The sequence below is a fragment of the Phoca vitulina genome, unplaced genomic scaffold (assembly GCF_004348235.1).
Source record: "Phoca vitulina isolate PV1807 unplaced genomic scaffold, GSC_HSeal_1.0 scaffold40, whole genome shotgun sequence".
NCBI classification, from domain to species: Eukaryota; Metazoa; Chordata; class Mammalia; order Carnivora; family Phocidae; genus Phoca; species Phoca vitulina.
In genome coordinates this window covers 18,873,763-18,894,279 of record NW_022589743.1, presented here as the reverse complement: position 1 = coordinate 18,894,279, position 20,517 = coordinate 18,873,763, and the positions used below count along the sequence as shown (strand labels likewise).

General features: G+C 40.8%; 1 protein-coding gene across 1 annotated transcript in view; it reads right to left on the bottom strand.

Annotated features, from left to right (window-relative positions):
- MYO1D (myosin ID) overlaps positions 1–20,517 on the bottom strand; it is a 354,208-nt gene that overhangs the window by 71,054 nt on the left and 262,637 nt on the right. Inside the window, exon 22 of the mRNA XM_032429253.1 lies at positions 9,977–10,131. Coding sequence (XP_032285144.1) covers positions 9,977–10,131 — 155 coding nt within the window. The remainder of the gene's footprint in view (positions 1–9,976; positions 10,132–20,517) is intronic.

Genomic DNA, 20,517 nt, shown 5'->3' with positions numbered 1-20,517 from the left:
AGGGTCAGAGGGAGAAGCAGACTCCCCGCTGAGCAGGGAGCCCGATGTGGGACTCGATCCCCGGACTCCAGGATGATGACCTGAGCCGAAGGCAGTCGCTTAACCAACTGAGCCACCCAGGCGTCCAATATGTTGTGTTTTCATCTTAATGCAGTTCAAAATACTTTCTATCCTTCCTTTTAATTACCTCTTTGACCCCCATGGGTTACTCTGAAGTGTGTTATTTAGCTTCCAATTATTTAGGGATTTATCAGAGATCTTTTTATTATTTCATGGCAGGGATCTCAGAATCTGTTATATTAATTGTGACTTGTGTCATGGCTCAGACAGAATATAGTCTATCTTGGCAAATGTGTACTTGAAAAGAATGTGGGTTCTGATGTTGTTAGGTCCTATAAATGTTAATTAGGTCAATTCGGTTACTTATTTTCTGTTGATTTGTTCTATCAACTGTTGAGAGAGGGGTATTGAACTTGCCAATGATAATTGTGGATTTGTCCATTTTCCCTTGCAGATCAGTTTTTGCTTCCTATATTTCGAAACTCTCTTATTAGAGGCATAAACATTTAGCTTTGTTATATTCTCTTCATGAATTGACCCATACTACTTTGTTACTGCTATTTTTAAAACAGATAATTATCTTTTAAAAAGAATGAAATAACAAGGAAAGAATTTTATATATTTACTCATGTAGTTCTTATTTCTAATTGCTCTTTAATCATTTGTGGAGATCTGTATGTCTCATGTGGTATATTTTTATTCTGTCTAAAGGATTTCCTTTAACATTTCTTGTACTGTGAGTCTACTGGTAAGGAATTTTTTCAGTTTCTCTGTCTCTGAAAAGTCTTGAATTCATCTTCATTTTATATTTTCTTTTTAGAGAGAGAGAGAGAGTGGGGGGGGATGAGAGGCAGAGGGAGAGGGAGAGAGAGAATCTTAAGCAGGCTCCATCCCCAGTGTGGAGCCCAATGTGGGGCTTGATCTCACAACCCTGAGATCATGATCTGAGCTGAAATCAAGAGTCAGAGGCTTAACCAACTGAGCCATCCAGGCGCCCCTCATCTTCATTTTTGAAAGCTATAGAATTATAGGTTGACAGTTTTTTCCCTAAGTACTTCAAAGATGTTGTTCTGGGGCATCTGTCTGGCTCAGTCAGAGGAACATGAGATGCTTGATCTCGGGGTTGTGGGTTCAAGCCCCATGTTGGGTGTAGAGATTACTAAAAAAATAAATAAACTTAAAACAAACAAACAAAAGATGTTGTTCCACTGTTTTCTTGCTTTCATTGTTACTGACAAGAAATCTGCGACACCTTTATCTTTATTCCTTTGTACATAATGTGTCTTTTTCCTCTGGCTGTTTTTAAAGTTTAATTTTTAGCACTGGTTTTGAGCAATCTGTGATATGCCTTGGTGTAGTTTCTTCATGATTTTTTGCATGTAACTTCTAGGATCTGTGGGTTTATAAAGTTTTTGTCAAATTTGGAAAATTTTCAGCCATTATATCTTCAAATATTTTTTCTGTCTTCCCTCTTTGGTTGGGCACTTCATTTACACATATATTAACTGACTGAAGTTGTTCCACAACTCACTGGTGATCTGTTCCTTTTTCCAAAAATTTCTCTTTTTGTCTGTGCTTCATTCTGGATGGTTTCTATTGCTTTGTCTTCAAGTTCACTAATCTTTATTTCTGTAGTGTCTAATATGCTGCTAATCCCACCCAGTGCATTTTCATGTCCAACACTGTAGTTTTCACTTCCAGAAGTTTGACTGGGGTCTTTCTGGATACCTTCTGTGTCTTCAATTATTACAATGTAGTAACTATTTTAATAGCCCTGTTGGCTATTTCTAACATCTGTGGCAATTCTGGGTTGGTTTTGACTGATTTTTCTTCTCATAATGGACTGTATTTTTCTGCTTTCCTGCAGGCCTGCTAATTTTTGACTGAATGCCAGACACTGTGAACTTTACCTACTTAAATGCTGGATAACTTTGTATTCCTTTAAATAGTCTTGAGCTTTTTCTGGGTTGAAGTTATTTGGAAATAATTTAATCTTTTTTTTTTTTTTAAGATTTTATTTATTTATTTTAGAGAGTGAGAGTGCATGTGCACGAGCAGGGGTAAGGGGGAGAGGCAGAGGCAGAGGGAGAAGCAGACTCCCCACTGAGCAGGGAGCCCCCCATGTGGGGCTTGATCCCAGGACCTTGAGATCATGATCTGAGCTGAAGGCCTATGCTTAACTGACTGAGCCACCCAGGTGTCCCTTGATCTTTTTTTTTTTTTTAAGTTTTCATTTATTTATTTTTAGTAATCTCTAACACCCAACATGGGGCTCAAACTCACCACCCCAAGATCAAGAGTCGCAAGCTCTACTGACTGAGCCAGCCAGGTGCCCCAGTTTGATCTTTTTGGATCTTGCTTTTAAGATTTATCAGAGGAAACCAGAGCAGTGCTAAGCCTAGGGCCAATTATTCCCCACTACTGAAGCAAGACCCTTGTGTGTACTATACTCAATGCCCTGTGAATGATGAGGTTCCCCAGTCTGGCTACTGGGAACAGGAACTACTCTTCACTCTCTGTGATGCCAGGCATTGTTACTGCTACCTTTTTGTATAGTTCTTTTGTTCTCAGGTAGTGTTCTAATACACATGCACTGATCAGTACTCAGATGAATATGTAACAGGGATCCCTGCAGGTCTCCAGAGTTCTCTGTGTAGCTCTCTCCTGTTACCCTGTCCTGCAAAGTTCAATGGCCTTAGTCTCCCAGGTTCCACGATGGTTCTCTCCCTCCTTCAGCCATGGCCTGCATATTCCCTCACGGCAGTAAGCTGGGGCAACCGTAGGGCCCATCTCATTTGCTTGTTGTCTCTCATAAATCAACATCCTTTATTGTCTGATATCCAGTATCTTGGAAATGACTGTTTCATGTATTTTGTCTGCTTATGGATGCATCAGACAGGAGAGTAAATCTCATCCTTGTTACTCCAACTTGGCTAGAAGTGCAAGCCTGCCGTTTTAACTTGGAGATCTCTTTATAAGCCTAGTACAAATGCCAGTTCTCTTTGATGAGGCTTCCCCAGAACATTTTCCCCATCTCTTTCTCCCATCGAGAGACATACCCTGACCTCTGTGCTTTAAGTCACTTTCTCTGTACTTCTACAAACTTATTATGAGTTATACACTTGTCTCCCTCAATAGACCACCAACTTCTTGAGGGAGAGAGAATACTTCATGTATTCCCATGCCATAAGATGATGTCTGATGTGTGACTGAACCTCAAGAAATATTTTCCCCCTTGTTTTCTATGGTGCTGGCTAAACCCTGACTTTCATTTTTACCATCTTACTCATTTGTAAGTGTACAATTCAGTAGTGTGAAGTTTATTTACAGTGTTGGGAAACACTGCCAGGACTTTTTCATCATTATGCGAACAGAAATATATATATATTTTAACTGAATGAACAAATTTGGTGCAGACCTTTAATCTTACACATAAACTGTAGAACAAAAAAGGTTGATCTGCTCAAGACCTTAGAGCTAGCTGGTGGCAGAGCTAGGCCAGAAGCCACACGGCCTGTTTCCTGTCAAATACTCATTTCTACTAGGTCTGTTAATTTCATGCATATGCTAAACAGAGAAGACCAAGAACTGTTTTGCATCAGAGAAGCCTCAGATATGGAAAGCCAGAAGTTACTAATTCTGAATGGCATAATTTAGCTAGGCTGGGCTTGTTTTTCCTTTTTTCTTTTTTTTCCCCTTCATTTCTTTTGGTCAGCAAGCAATATAATATCCTTTAACAAATTGTTCCCTGATTTTTTTTTCTGACAAGTTCTCTGAGTCATCTAGTAATATAAGCTGCTTTCCTTTTCTATTTCATACCCAAATTTCTTTTCTCTTTATAGCCTCAGTTGGGTTCTTTTCATTTTCTATGATATCTCTAGGCCTGATATCCTTCCTCCTAAGACCGCGATATAACTCCTTGCTTCATTTGGTAATGATTCTATCTTACCAAAGATGGTGCATGGATTGAGATTTTTTTTTCCCCACTATGAACATTTTATGTGAATCTATATACGTTACTAGTTGCTTTTTTCTGGGAGAAAAGATATTCTAAAATAATCTCGTAACTTTAAAATATATTATTTTTTTTGTTTTTCACATTTAAAATGACAATTATAGAATATGTGCCACTTCATCATTTTTGAGACAAGGTGAAAAGAAGTCTGAGTCTTTCTTACTGCCATTGTGCTCCTTTATAGGTCTCATAACTAAGGAGACATCTATTCAGTCCAGAAGCTCTTGCCCAAAAGGTGCATATGGATTCTGCTGGGTTCCTTTTCCCACTCTCCCAATTCCCAGTGAGAATCCATTTCTCAGCCTTTCAGCTGGGGAGCCGGCTGATGCCCACAGCCTCTAGTTGTGGTTCTGAAGTCTTTTACTTATTCTGCAGCTGCCGATCTGAGCAGGAATCCCTACATCTTGTGTCCCTGTCAGCTTACTGACAAGGGGAGTCTGAAATTACTTGTAGTTCTTCAGTTGTTGAAAAGAAGTAAATGAAAAGCCTCAACCCCTAGCATACAGCACACCCAGGGCTCTCCTGGTAGCTCTCTTAGTTGCTGATTTAATATCTGGAAATCCCTATTCACTTCTGTCCCCAGATGTCTTACAGTGCTTAGAGCTGTAATCTTGTAACCCGTACAGGAGAGAGGTATTCCTAAAGGGAAGGAAATTTTAACAGGGTTCTTCCTTTCTTTCCTATACAAGGAGGGCTCCGTCACCACCTTCTGGTTGGCAAGAGGAAGGGCTGGAAGTGTCCTACAGCCAGTGGGCCCCGGCAGCCAGCCTTGGCAGTCACCGGTGACCTACTGGGGGTCCTCTGAGTGCCAGGCTCTGTTCTGAACACGAGGGCAACTGCAGCCAACAACAGAAGCGTAGTCCCTGCTGACATGGGGCCTGCATTCTAGTTGGAATACATGTGATAAAGAACTGAGTAAAGATACAGTGTCAGTTGGAGATGAGAGCTGGGGGAAAAAGTTAAGCAGGGCAGGGGGACAGGGAGCGCTTGGGGGGCGGTAAACTGCTGTTCTCTAACAAGACGGTCAGGGAAGGCCTGATGAGGTGACACGTGAGCAGAGGTGAAGGACGTCCCTCTCAGTGGGCCTGGGGCTGAGCAACATTTAGAGTTGCTGGTACTATGGGAGGTCGGCATCTCTTTCTGTGTTTTCACATGTGTATCTGTCCTGGGAGGCGGACGATGGTGAATTTTGGCCACTCACTTTTCTCCTGCCATCAATGAGATGCCTTCAGTAATTATAATTTTAAATGGCCCAAACTCTTCCTAATCATAATCTCTAGGCTCTATAGTTGGCTACCTATATTATTCTCACCTATCTTTATTTAATATTTTAAATTGTTATGTACACGGCTATGATTAGTAACCCAGCATACAAGGAAAGCAATCTGGGAATACAGATCAAGGGAACACATGAGAAGGCGTATTTGGGGTCAGGGTCAGGGACAGAGGAGAAGGAGACACACATGTGAGCAGTGGGGAGGCGGTGAGCACTGGCTGTCCGACCCTGGTCAGGAGGCCTCCTTTCCCCAGCTCCCCCCGCCTGTACTCCCCGGGCCAGACCGATGGCCTGCTTATTGGTCTGAGTCTAGCCCTGAGTTAAAAGAACAGAAGCAATGGCGCTCTTTTAATTAAGCAGATATTAAAGATACTGCTTACGAAAAACAAGAAGCAGACGGCACTGACTTCTGGCTTTCATCCACAGAAACAGAAAAAGAAAAAGAAGTTTCTATGCCTGAGACTAGGGTTACACGGAGGTTTCCAGCATCCAGTCAGGCAAATGCCTGGGCAGCTGCTTAGGGCAGATGGGTCCTCTGATGGCTCAGAATCGCAGGGTTTCTGGTGACTCTGTAGCCCGGGCAGCCGACGTGAGACCATCTGTTTGCGAGTGGGCAGGAAAGCTCCCTACCAGCAGGTCGCCGCTGCTGAGGCTGAGACACAAGCCAAACACCCAGCCGGCCATCTCCATAACCTCTGCAGGGCAGACAGGCCTGGCACACCCTGGCCCGGCCGCCACTGAGGAGGAGACCTGGCCCTGGGCCCACGTGCCCTCGACAGCAGGGCCACACGCAACAAGGATATTCGCAGAGGCTTTCTGTTTGGCTGGTGGTTTATTTTTATCCTTTTTTTTTTTTTATTCAAAAAAATTTTGTTTGTTTTTATGTGAGTATAGTTGACACACGATGTTACATTTAGTTTCAGGTGTATCCAAGAGGTTTTTTTCATAGTATTCAGATGCTATGAGATAGATCATTCAACTCAGAAGGCTCTTTTGTTCTTGTCTACTTTTCTGAACAGGAAAAGAAAATAACCATGAATTCAGAGCCACCTATAATAGGCCTCAAAACCAGCTACCATTTGTTTATTATTAAAATGAAAAAGATTTTTAGAGAAGTAACATACATTTATTGCAAAAGGTTTAGAGTGAAAAAATAAATAAATCTCCCTCCTACCTCTTTCTCCCAGTACCTATCTCCCCTTCCCCTCCAGAGATAGACAGTGTTACCCATTTCCTACAATCAGAAATTGTCTATAATACATACTCATATATGAACACACATAATACATACATACATGTCCCTACAACTTTCTTATTGGCTGTATTTGAAATGAACAAAGGCATTTTTTAAAAAGACTGTTTTTAAGTAGGCTCCATGCCTAATGTGGGGATCGAACTCACAACTCCAAGATCAAGAGTCACACACTCTAGGCACTGAGCCAGTCGGGCGCCCCTAAAATGAACCAGGGCATATTAAAGCCTCTGAGAAGAACCACAGCAAAGAAGTCTGTTTCACTTTGTTAGCATACTATCTACTGGTATTTGACCTGGGGTCCCCTCCCTCCCCTCTGGTGTAATTTCTGATCTGTGGAATAGAGCCAGGACTCGCTGCTCCGGCTATATCAGGTGTTTCTGGATAGGTCTGTGCTTGAGCTGTCCTTTTTAAAAAATTTTTTTTAATGTAAAGATAATTCCCATATTTTTCTTTTCTCTTTATTTGCCTTTCCTTATTTTCTTTGCTCCTTCTTTTCATATTGCCTATGCATGGTTCTCTTGATCTTTTCTTTCTGGTTTATTATTTGCTTTGAAGGGGGGCAGCTATTCGCTGAAATGCAGTTCTTGAAGAGGTGAGGGTACCAGGTAGGGTGGTCCTACAAGCTTCAGTTCAGGCTGAACTCCTCGTCACCTCACACCACGTCAACCTCTCTCCACACTGCAGTATCCTCTGCATGAGGCTGCTTCTTCCCTCAGCTGGGTAATGTCCTTTCTCTTTACCCTCCTTCCTACACGGGGGTCAGCATGACTTAGAAGTTTCTTTAGGCCCCACACACTCTTGGACCAATTTGGGGGCATTTTATTTAGGATTAAAAAAATCTCCACATGAAAGTGGGACTGGAGTATAATTTTCTTTTCTCGTGCTATCCTAATTATTTGTTTTGGGTATAGCACTGTGTTAGCCTAACAAAATATGATGCCCAAATCTCCATCTCCAAATCAATTTTTTTTTTTCAAAATTTTTTACTTGTTCCTCTTGTCTCTGAAACTTGGTTGGAATGTTGCTCATAGATTTTTAAATCCTAAATCCTCTCTTTTAAAAGATTTTATTTATTTATTTGACAGAGAGAGATAGTGAGAGAGGGAACACAAGCAGGGGGAGTGGGAGAGGGAGAAGCAGGCTTCCCGCAGAGCAGGGAGCCCGATGCGGGGCTCGATCCCAGGACCCTGGGATCATGACCTGAGCTGAAGGCAGACGCTTAACGACTGAGCCACCCAGGCGCCCCTCTCTATAAATTTTTAAAGGTGACCCAGATCTAGTCTGTCAATGGTTTATTTTGTTATTTTGATCCCTTTCCTTCTGACTTCTAACCAGAGAACCTCTCAGAATGTTCTTCAGGGAAATTATCTGGAAGATAAAATATTGGTCTGAACTTAAATCCCTCTCACCTTTGGATTTCCACAATTAACCCAGGTTCAAATAAGATCATGTGCCACATCACTGTACTTGTAAAACACAATATAATTTTCAAAGTTACACCAGTGATATGATACTTGACAATAAAGGAAAACAGAGCAGAAATCAAATTAACCTTTCCTCAAGAAGTCAACAACAAATTGATGACTAATACTAAGTCAAAATTCCAAGCCTGAATTTTCTGGGGGCCGGGAGGAGGGATTTTATCTCTTATCTATACTTGACCTTTTATTCACAGAATAGGAACATCCAGAATAAATTATTAAAAATCTAGCGTTTTGACAGCCTTCATCTCTTCCTTCCATTTATAATTTTTAAAGACATTTAAAATTCTTCCATATATTAAAGATAGGAGGGACTGCAACTAGAAGTGTTATCTCAGAATGCATATGTGAGGGAAAGAAAGCAATTGATAGTTCTAGAACCAGGTTCACATTTTCTACCACTTACAGAAGTATTTTAACAGGAGCTGGAATTTGCTAAACAAGGACCCAGATTGAGAAAAATACTTTAATTTCCCAGGCGAAGAAAACTATTCATTAGTACAGGCATCCAAATTAAAATCCCTTGAATTGTCCTTACTTTGCTAGAACTAAATAGTAGAAGGAAAATAAGCCTGCTAATTCGAGTGGCAGACATTACTGGAGAGATGCCTTTGCCAGGTCTTTCCCTTCCATTCTAAATGCCTCAGTATTTCTCTTCCCTCTCTTTGGCAGATGGAAGGGAATTTTCCAAAGGCTTATCTGTTTACCATTGTTTCGGGGTAATTCCTTAGTTAGGTTCTTATTTTTTTTCCACGAGGTGACCATTACACATTTTTTTTAAATTTACACCATTGAAAAGCATTTAACTACATAGATAAAGATCTACTTTGATCTAGAATACAAGGTTTAATAACAAAATAAATGGTCTGTGCAGCTCACTTCTAAAGTTATACTGCACACGTTGATCCGCAAAAATGAACACAGTCAAATTAGACAGGGGGACATCTGATTCTAAATATGTCTTTGCTTAGAAAAAGAAAAGCTATGTCTAAACTAAAGAAAAAACCAATACTAATAAAGAAGACTCGATTACTTCTGGCAACTTAGGAAGTGTCGTGTAGGAAGAAATGGAACTGGAGATTGGACTCATTTCTCAGTCACTGAGTTTTGAGAAGTGGTTTTTCCCTGGCATCAGGGTGGTGGGGAGGCAGAGACAGTCTGCCACAATGGGAAGAAGATCTGCCTTTGGAGTCAGAAACACCCTACCCCAAATACTCCATGATGTCCTACAAGGAAGGAAAACCCCATCTGTAAAACAATTTCAATAAATAACCAGACAAAATCACTCCCCTGCTTAAAATGATCATTCACTGGTCCACAGTGCCCTCCGGATCTGTGCTGTGTATATTTCTCACATCACTGTTCAAAACGCTCCCCCTCCCCCACCCCCCCCGGCCGACATCATCTAGGTTTACTGTGACTATGCCATGTGCCACCCAAACTCCATGTTTTTGTATAGGTTGTTGCCTCTCTCAGAAATTCCTTTAGTCTTCATGGAACAATATGTCATCTTAAACCTGTCTTCTAATTTATAGTCACATTAGACACACTCACTGATTAAATGTGGAATAAATGAGAAGCTGTGACAATAAGAATATAAAGTCATTTTTCTGTCTTAACTACGTTTGGATTGGCAATGAAGAAATCACCGGAGGGGAAATCTCTCATTGTTGGTTCAGCTGGAGGCTGGAAAAGTAGAGGCTCATTCCCAATCTTGAAACTAAGCTTGGATGCTAATTTTGCCTTCTGTGAAACAGATGATTTAAGTTGTTCTTATAAAGGAAAATAACTCAGTACACTGAAATTGGCCCAATACAAGTTCAGTAAGAATTATGATGAAAGATTTCATATGCTGAAAACGTGCCTCAGTTACAAAAATCAAGCTTTACCTCTTGAAATGATTCACCAGGACTCCAACAAGTTCTCCAATTCGACTCTCATGGGTTGGCTGTTTGCTGAAGAGGCAGACAATGAGGTCTTTGTTGTCTTTTGTATGGAACACTACAAGTTGGTCCTTTCCATTGGAGACGCTCAGACCAGTCAACTACAAAGGGACAAAGCATGGAAAAATATTAGGATGGTTCCCAAAAGAATAAATTTAAAAATATATTTTGTAATTTAATAATTATTTTTGATCAGTGACCCTGATGACTTCAGTTTTTACCAAGTCTTATGGAACAAGAAAGATGGAAGGAAATAATAAAGAGAAGACTAAAAACTAGTAAAACTGAAAACAGAAAAATAAAGAGAAAAATCAATGAAAACAACAAGCTGGTTCTTTCAAAGGACCAATAAAATTGTTAAGCCTCTAGTCTGAGAATAAAAGTGAGATGACCTAATTACCAATATGGAATGAAGGAGGGGATACCACTACAGACCACATAGACATTAAAAGGATAACAAGGAAATATTTTCAACAACTCTGTGTACATAAATTCAAGAACTTGAACGAAACCGAATAATTCCTTGAAAGCCACAAACTACCAAAACTCAGCCAAGAAGAAATAGATAACCTGAGTACTGCTTTATCTACTAAAGAAATTAAATTTGTGGTTAGAAACCTTTTGAAAAAAGATGTGCCCGGGTGGCTCAGTCATTTAAGCATCTGACTTCGGCTCAGGTCATAATCTTGGAGTCCTGGGATCAAGCCCTGCAGCAGGCTCCACGCTCAGTGGGGTGTCTGCTTCTCCCTCTCCCTCTGCCCCTCCCCTGGTTCATGCCCTCTCTCTCAAATAAATAAATGCAATCTTAAAAAAAACTTTCGAAAAAGAAAACTCCAGGTTCAGATGGTTTCACTGGTGAATTCTACTGAAGGTTTAAAGAAGAAATAACACCGGGGCACCTGGGTGGCTCAGTTGTTGGGCATCTGCCTTTGGCTCAGGTCATGGTCCCAGGGTCCTGGGATCAAGCCCCGCATCGGGCTCCCTGCTCCGCGGGAAGCCTGCTTCTCTCTCTCCCACTCCCCCTGCTTGTGTTCCCTCTCTCACTGTGTCTCTGTCAAGTAAATAAATAAAATCTTTAAAAAAAAAAAAAAAAAAAGAAGAAATAACACCAATTCTCTGTATGTCTTCTTAAGGGGAAGGGAACACTTTGTAACTCATCTTATGAGGCCAGCATTATCCTGACATCAAAAAAAGGTAAAGGCAGTACAAGAAAACTGTAAATCAATATCCCATAGCCTTCATCAACATGGATGTAAGAATGGCCAACAAAACATCAACAAATCGAATCCAACAATATAAAGAACAGTAATATACAATGACCAGGTGGAGTTTATCTAAGAAATGCAAAGCTAGTTCAATATTCAATAATTAATCAATGTAATCCATTGTTGGAACAGAATACATAAGGCATATGATCATACCACTTGATGTGGAAAAACTGATGAGGGATAGAAGCAGAAAAATGTTCACCTTTATCCCAGAAGGCTGACCTATAGCCTGCATAGTTTCGATAAGGATCAGATACGTGCTGGTTGTTACATTCTTAAAGGGTCTCACAACTCCCTATACACCTCACTGATAGTTATTATCAAACTGAATGATAAGCACCAGAGAAATCTTGTGAAAGTAGTTTCACGAGTAGAAATTCAAAGAAACAATTTATTTTTATTTTTTATTTTTTATTTTTTTGAAGATTTTATTTTTAAGTAATCTCTACACCCAACGTGGGGCTCGAACTCACAACCCCAAGAACAAGAGTTGCATGCTCTACTGACTGAGCCAGCCAAGCACCCCTTGAAGAAACATGATCTAATACTCCCTGCACGTGTCCTCCCCCTTGAGCACTAAAGCATATACCCACCAGTTTCATACAGCAAACATGCAGCTCTTTCTGCCCATGGGTTCTGTCCCCGTGCTATTTAAATAAGCTTACTAAGGGACACATGGGTGGCTCAGTCGGTTGGGTGTCTGACTCTTGATTTCGGCTCAGGTCATGATCTCAGGGTTGTGAGATGGAGACTTGTGTGGGGCTCTGCACTCAGTGGGGAGTCTGCTTGAGATTCTCTCTCCCTCTCCCTCTACCCCTTTACCCCACCGTGTGCTCTTGCACTCTCTCTCAAGTAAATGGATAAATCGTAAAAAAAAAAAAAAAGCTTACTAAGTTGCACCGTAAAATATCTGAAGAATTCTTTCTTGGCTGTTGCACTCCATGACCCGCCAACAACCCACATGGGGATTGTGGAGGGAATCTAAGAGCCTCGGTGTGACTTGTTAAGTCCCTTTTATTCCCCCAGCCTCTACTTGTTCTTTTCCAGAGATGTCCTGAATAGTATGACCCTTCTGAATGTGTTTTGTCCTAGGGCTTAGGAGACCCTCTTGCCTGTGGCTGTACTACTGGGAAGACAAACTCCTGCTGCCTGGCTGGACACCAGTATCTTGGCCATGATGGCGCTGGGCTCAGAAATCAGACCCTCCCTGTTTTGCCTGTTCTTTCAATACCTGGATTCTTCTCAGTCACAGGACGGCCATACATGTCATTAGGATGGTCGCACATCTGAAGACTCCCATGTAAGGTTTCCTCCTAAATAACCTGGCGTGATCTCTCAATGAGCATAAAATCTAAGCTACATCTGACCATGTGCTTCCCAATAGGGACCAGTGGGAGCTATTACCCAGTTGAGGCATCCACCCAAAGGGAGACCGCTCCCTTGGGGCTGGATCATGGATAATGCTCTTGAGAAAGTTGCTCAGATTAGATAGGAGCGCCATACTTTTGGTTTTTCGTGTCTCTCATTTGTCCTTCCCCATGGGCTGTTTGGCATTCTCCATCCTGCTCTTAGATATATATGTCTAAGCTAGAAGTACTTACACTTAATATGGTATAAAATAGCTGCCCCGTCTTAACAAAGGCCATGGCCTTTACCCCATCCATTAATACTAGATCTAGAGGCTTAAAAGGGTATTATTATTGGTTGCCAAATATATCAACTTCCCCAAATGGAAAGAGGCAGCCCCAATCTCTGTGGTGATTCAGTCCATTCACCAGCACCTACTGTAGTCTAGGATGTCGCAGGGAAGTGAAGGGAGGTCAACATCCCTTCTCAGGTAGTACAAAGGTGTCAGAGTGGTCCAGATCAGAGACGCCTCCTGCCACTCTGAACCCCAGGAGCCTTTAGCAATGTTCCTGATGGGATGCCACTTGGAAGCTGAGAAGGATTTTGGTAATGGACTCCTAATTAGTTAATGTACTCTCCTCGTTTTGTAGGAATTAACTATGGGATCAGCTTCCTTGATCCCAAAGGATTCTCCTTTGGGCTGTCTCCTAACACAAGGGAGGCAATTTGGACAAGAGGATTTAAAGAAGAAGTGCCTCCTCTTCTTCTGTAATGATGCTTGGCTTCAATAATCTCTGAAGGATGATAAAACAAAAAGGCCCATTAATGGGTCTTTAAGGTTCAATACTATTTATCCATTGGACCTTTTTGTAGGTGGCAGGGAAAATGGACTGAGATCCCATAGGGTCAGGCCATTATGGCCCTGTACCAAATCCCTGATCTGTCCAGACTCCTTTAGGGGCTCGAGGACACTCGTCTCCTCACCTCTACTCCTCAATCCACCATCAGCTAACCGCCTCAGGTCCTTCTGTTAACCCACCACCTTCCCTGTGTTTTGTCATGTTCTTTGTGTCCCCCCTCCCTTGTCTCTCTTGTAAACAGGTTGTTGCCAAGATCCTGTATATGTTTTCCTCTTTTTCCTGAGTTACTGGTCTTCTCTTTGTTTGCTTCTTCTTTTGTGCGTCAGATCTGGAATATATCTTGAGAGGACTGGATGAATGTCGCCTGACTCTTGTTGCATGGGGGGAGTTTTCTCCCTCATTCATTTCCAGGATTAATTGTTTGTGTGCCTACACGCTCACTCTCTCACTTTCTCACTCTCTCTCTCTCTCGAATAAATAAATAAATCTTTAAGAAAAAAAGAAATTCTGCTTTTCTCCTTGTTAAAAAGACAAAGTTTTCTTGGACTGTTGGTCTGCTCTTCATAAGAAAATGTAAACAGAGTTTTTTACCTTTTCTTTATCTGCCCAGAAAACCAAAGCTTCTATGTTTTGTCTTTATCAGGTCTTTGATTACTTAAGAAGGTTAAAACTTCTCAATGTTAAAGGAGCTAAGTTTTGCTAACAACCATACAGCTTCATGTAGAATCTCTTACTGCCAGCTTGGTTAAATGTAAATATTAAATTTATAATGATCTGTAATCCTATTTAGGCATGTGCTTAAAACTTCCTGAGGGTTTTATCCAACTTCCCAGAGATTTGGATTGTAAATGAAGTCTTTTTGACTAATTAGACTTGTTTATTTGGTATGTTAAGTTACATGGGAAGCACTGTCAAACAAATGATGATAAATCTTCTTAGGTTATGCTGTATGGGTAAATGCTTACCTGTTCCAGAAATTAATGAAATTCCTAAAGTTTTAATATGTTCTGGTATAAGGTCATCCTTGAAATTTTAATTATTAAAATGCTATGTGTCACAGGAATAACTACATTTCCTGTCAGCTACATTATAATGAACTCTCATATCAGATCTTCAACCATGTCTATTTTTGAGTCTTTTGTCATTTATAGTTATTGTTCTGATGCTCTTGTGGAATGAGTTTTGTCTTCAATGAGATTCAGGAAAAGGACTTTTTACAAACAGCGGTTTTTGATATCTTTAAAATCTTTTTTTTTAAGATTTTATTTGAGAGAGAGAGAGAGTGCGTGCGTGCAGTCGGGAGGGGCAGAGGGAGAAGGAGACTCCCTGCTGAGCAGGACCCTGGGATCATGACATGAACCGAAGGCAGACGCTTAACCGACTGAGCCACCCAGGCACCCGATATCTTTAAAATCTTAAAACTAAAATGGGTCAGAATATCCAAAACTAACAGAAAAAGCTGCATCCAAACAACCAGAATTAGTAATATGGGGCTAAATTGAGGAAAATGATTATAGTTTTTGTGACTCTTATTTGAAACACTGCTGGTTCTCTAAGGTTTGCTCTTCCAGATTTAAGGAAACTTTCTCTTAAGATTTATGGAAATGTGATAAAGTATTCCTTTGTGAACAAATTGAAACATTTAACTCTTCTCTTTACTGGAAGCCTCCAGAATTCAAGCTCTCAGGAAGTATTCTTTCTTTCATGGCAATTACAGTTATTTGCATAAGTTCAATAAAACTCGTTCTCCTATCATTTCTCAGCCTTTTGGTTAAAGATCAAGTGAAGAATCTCTTTTCCTTGTAGGTTCCTCAAAAAGTTAAAAATAGGGGCGCCTGGGTGGCTCAGTTGGTTAAGCGACTGCCTTCGGCTCAGGTCATGATCCTGGAGTCCCGGGATCGAGTCCCGCATCGGGCTCCCTGCTCAGCGGGGAGTCTGCTTCTCCCTCTGACCCTCCTCCCTCTCATGCTCTCTGTCTCTCATTCTCTCTCAAATAAATAAATAAATAAATCTTTAAAAAAAAAAAAAAAAAGTTAAAAATAGAACTACCCTATGGCCAGCAATCACACTACTAGGTATTTACCCAAAGAATACAAAAATACTAATCCAAAGGGATACATGCACTCTGATGTTTACAGCAGCATTATCTACAGTAGCCAAATTATGGAAACAGCACAAGTGTCCATCAATTGATGAATGGATGAAGTGGTATATATACAACGGAATATTACTCAGCCGTAAAGAAGAATGAAATCTTGCTATTTGCAATGACATGGATGGAGCTAGAGAGTATTATGCTAAGTGAAATAAGTCAGAGAAAGACAAATACCATATGATTTCACTCATACGTGGAATTTAAGAAACAGAACAAATGGCTGCACACCTGGGTGGCACAGTCTGGTTAAGCATTTCTTGGTTTTGGCTCAGGTTATTATCTCAGGGTTGTGTGATCGAGCCCTGTGTTGGGCTCTGTGCTCAGTGTGGAGTCTGCTGAAATTTCTCTCTCCCTCTGCCCATCCCTGCACTCTTTTTCCTTCTCTCTCTAAAATAAATAAATCTAAAAAAACAAAACAAAACAAACGAGCAAAGGAAAAAAAAGAGAGACAAAAACCAAGAAACAGACTCTTAAGTTAGAGAACAAACTGATGGTTACCAGAGGGGAGGTGGGGGGGATGGAGGAAATAGGTGATGGGAATCAAGGGTACTTGTGATGAGCACCAGGTGTTGTATGGAAGTGTCGAATTACTATACTGTACACCTGAAACTAATATCACACTGTACGTTAACTAACTGGAATTTAAATAATACTTAAAAAACAAAAACAATCTGTTCTCCTTGTAATAGGACACCATTGGAAACACTGGTTATATTACTAAGGCTTTGACAGGAATGCCGTATGTGAGAGAGACAGTCATAGACTCAGATATGACCAGACAGCTTTAAGGAATTAAGGTTGACTTTATGGAGCCAATAAAACCCTTCGGAGATGCTGGTCTGATGCCTTGCTTACAGGGTTCCCAGCAGCCCTACCAGATGAGTAAAGAATGTTACTTCCTGGCAGGTGCAGGAAACCTCAGGATATACACCCAAATCTACAGGTATTGCAGGCAAGTCTGATGACAACTATTTGGCGTGGCTCTGCCCTCAAGCAGCTACTGAGAGTTCAATCTAGAGATTCCTTATATAAAGTTCCAACAAAGCAGATTTTAAAGGATCTGTATGATCAATCACTATTCTTGCTGAGCTTATATAAATAATTAGGCCAAGTTTGTTAAAACTGGACTTGATTTACAAACGAATCAGTCTTGATTTGGCTATCTGGAAATAAGGGTGAATTTAGAGAGAAAAACTATGTTCCAGTAATGCATCCTTATGGACATTAGATTCTACTTTTGTCTTTAAATGTTTGTTGTTTGCCTAAGCTAGACAACTTGAGGTCAACTTCAGAGATATTGCCATAATAGCTCATGTATAGACAGTCCTCTTGCTTATTACTCTGTGGGGATAATAAAAGGGACCCCATGGGCATAGGATTATTTAAACAGCTGGTCAATGGAATGGACTCCCCAACAACTGTGTAACTCAGCTGTCACTTTGATCAATTCTTTGTGGCTGAACCCCACTCCCTGGGGTTAACTACGGACTTATGGAATAATGGGTGGCCAAGCCCCGGGTTACCCTGGATGTGGGAAGATGACAACGAACTGGACAACGTGCCTTCATATTCCTGTAAACTGGTGGAAGATCTCAAATTCCTCTTTAAACAATGAAATAAGAACAAATGAAGGTCTTTTTTCTTCTATTTATCATCTACACACCATACCTAAGTGGTAACTCTTTTCTACAATGGGTACAACATTATGCTGAGCTACAAAACCAATCTTTGTGCTGGATTTGTAGCTTACTGATCATATCAAGCACTTAAGGCCTCCTTGGGTACAGATTGGCATTATTTACAACAATACATAACCGATATGATACGTCACCCCAATACCAGCACATACAGGGACTTTTCTATCACTAAAAAGAACGTTTCTTGCTGGCCTATGGTAAATGTTACATGGGACTCATAAGAGGCCTTTCTCCTAACCTCAAACTATCTAAATTTTAACTGAATATGCCAACCCACAGATAGGCTGATGACAACAAATTTCCCAACTATGTAGTCCTTTTTATTGATATACCCAGGATGGATATATGTGGCTTACTCGCACAAGAGGACAACTAAGCCAAAAGGCCCTTTTATACTGAGAACAGAAAAACCATACCCTTGATTCATGGCCCAAAAGTACTCACCAAATGGGGTGGATCCCCTCCCCCCGAAGCCTGTGACCATTCCATTATTTTATAGGCAACTGACTGGTTTGTTAGTGACTGGACGAGGCAACCAGGCACCAGATGGCTAGCACCTAATGGAACACAGTGGTTATGTGGGCCAATCTGTGGCCGTGGATTCCACCAGGCTGGGTTGGAAAATGCACTATAGGTTGTGCTGGGAAGCATGGCCATAGCACTAAGACTATCGCAAGTCCATATCTTCCGTATCTAAAACAACGGACAAGATCCGTGTTTCACTGGTGTGACCATCTGACATCTATTTTTCTTCCATCAGGTTTAGAAGATGTCATATGGCACATGGAGGCCTTTGATAAATAGACAGTTAAGGCCTTAAATGGTTCTCAAAAAAGCATTACACTATTAAACACTGAAATGATCCAAGTGTATAAAGCAGTTCTAAAAACAGAATGGGATTAGATGTCTTAACAGCAGCACCAGGGGGGACATGTGCCATTATTAAAGCAGAATGTTGCATCTACATTCCAGATTATGACAAAAATATAACAGGATTACTTACTGATATGAATAATCGAATTGGTGCTTTTAAATACCCTACATTGTCACCTAATGATTGGTTACATTTCTGGTCGGGACGTGGACTATGATCCACGCTAAAGTGTCTTCTCATTGCTCTTATTTTCTTTCTTTTTTTTATTTTTAAGATTGTATTTATTTCAGAGAGAGGGAGAGTGAATGAGCAAGCATGAGCAGGGGAGTGGGGGGGGGGAGAGAGAGAAGCAGGCTCCCCGCTGAGCAGGGAGTCTGATGCGGGGCTCAATCCCAGGACCCCAGGATCATGACCTGAGCCGAAGGCAGACACTTAACCGACTGAGCCACCCAGGTGCCCCACTCTTCTTATTTTCATTATAATAATAATCCTAGCGGCACCTGGGTGGCTCAGTCAGTTGAGCGGCCAGCTCTTGATTTCGGCTCAGGTCATGATCTCAGGGTCCTGGGATTGAGTCCTACATCAGGCTTCGTGCTCAGTGGGGAGTCTGCTTGAGATTCTCTCTCTCCCTCTGCCCCTCCCCCCACTGGCATTCTCTTTCTCTCTCTCTCTCAAAACAAATAAATAAACCTTTAAAAAAATAATAATCTTAATGTGTTGTCCCTCTCACTTTGTTCTCTCCTATTGTTGAGATATGTGTAAGCAGGTACTAACTCCTTCACTCAGCTGACAGACGATCCTTCCTACTCGAAACAAATTCACCCTGATGTCCACTCTGGACTCTACAGCAATGGCCTTCCATTATAATTACCTGTAGGGACAGACAGTGACCAATTTCAGTCCATAGGTAGGGACATCTCTACGACCCCCGTCAGCTTGAAGAAGTTACAGAAGATGAGCCCTTCGCCCTTTAACGACCTTAAAGATTTAAGGACCAAAAACTGGTCAGGGGGGAAATGATGAGGGATGGAAGCAGAAAAATGTTCGCCGTTAGTCCAGAAGGCTGACCTATAGCCTGCATAGTTTCGATAAGGATCAAAGACGTGCTGGTTGCTACATTCTTAAAGGGTCTCATGACTGCCTGTACACCTCACCCATAGTACATGGCAAGCTGAATGATAAGCACCAGAGAAATCTTGTGAATATAGTTTTTTTTTCTAATTAAAAAAATTTTTTTTAGTGAAAGTAGTTTTACGAGTAGGAATTTGAAGAAAAATTTATGATCTAATCCTCCCTGCACATGTCCTTCCCCTTGAGCACTAAGCATCTACCCACCAGTTTCATACAGCAAAAGTGCCGCCCTTTCTGCCCATGGGTCCTGTCCCTGTGCTATTTAAATAAACTTACTAAGTTGCATCATACAATGTCTCGAGAATTCTTTCCTGGCTGTTGTAGTCCACAACCCCGCAACAAAAGCACTTGACAATACTCAACATCCATTCGTGATAAAAAGCTGTCAAGAAGCCAGGATTAGAAAAGAACTCAACCTGGTAAATCACATTTACATAAATGCCGCAGCTAACATCACACTTAGTGGTGAAAGACTGAAGGTTTTCTGCCGAGATCAGAATCAAGGTAAGGATTTCCATTGTCACTGCCGCTGGGCAACATCATACAAGAAGCCCTAGCTAGTGCAATAAGGCAGGTTTAAAGAAATTTAAAAGAAATTTAAATGGAAAAGGAAGAAATAAATGTCTCTATATTATTTTGATTACATGATTATCTACATAAAAAAATCCCAAGGACTCTACAAAATAGCTCCTAGAACTAATAAGTAGGTTTAGCAAGATCACCAGTTCTTGTTGGTCACAAGGCCAACACACAAAAATATTTCTACATACTAGTAATGAACAACTGGAAATAGACTTTTAAAAAATTTAAACAAATTTTACCTATAGTTGACATACAATTTTGGAAACAGAAATTTAAAAACAAAACCACCCACAGCAACTCCAAAACCAAAAATACTTACATATAAACCTAAAAAACATGTATAGGATCTATATGTTGAAAAATAAAGAATGCTGATGAAAGAAATCAAATTAAACTGTTGATGAAAGGTATAAAAGAAAAATCGAAATGAACACAGAAAAAATATGTTCATGGATTGGAAAACACACTATTGTCAAGATGCCAATTTTCCCCAAGAGAGTCTACAGATTTAATGCACTCCCAACCAAAATTCCAGCAGAACTTTTTGTAGATATCAAGAAGCTGATTCTAAAG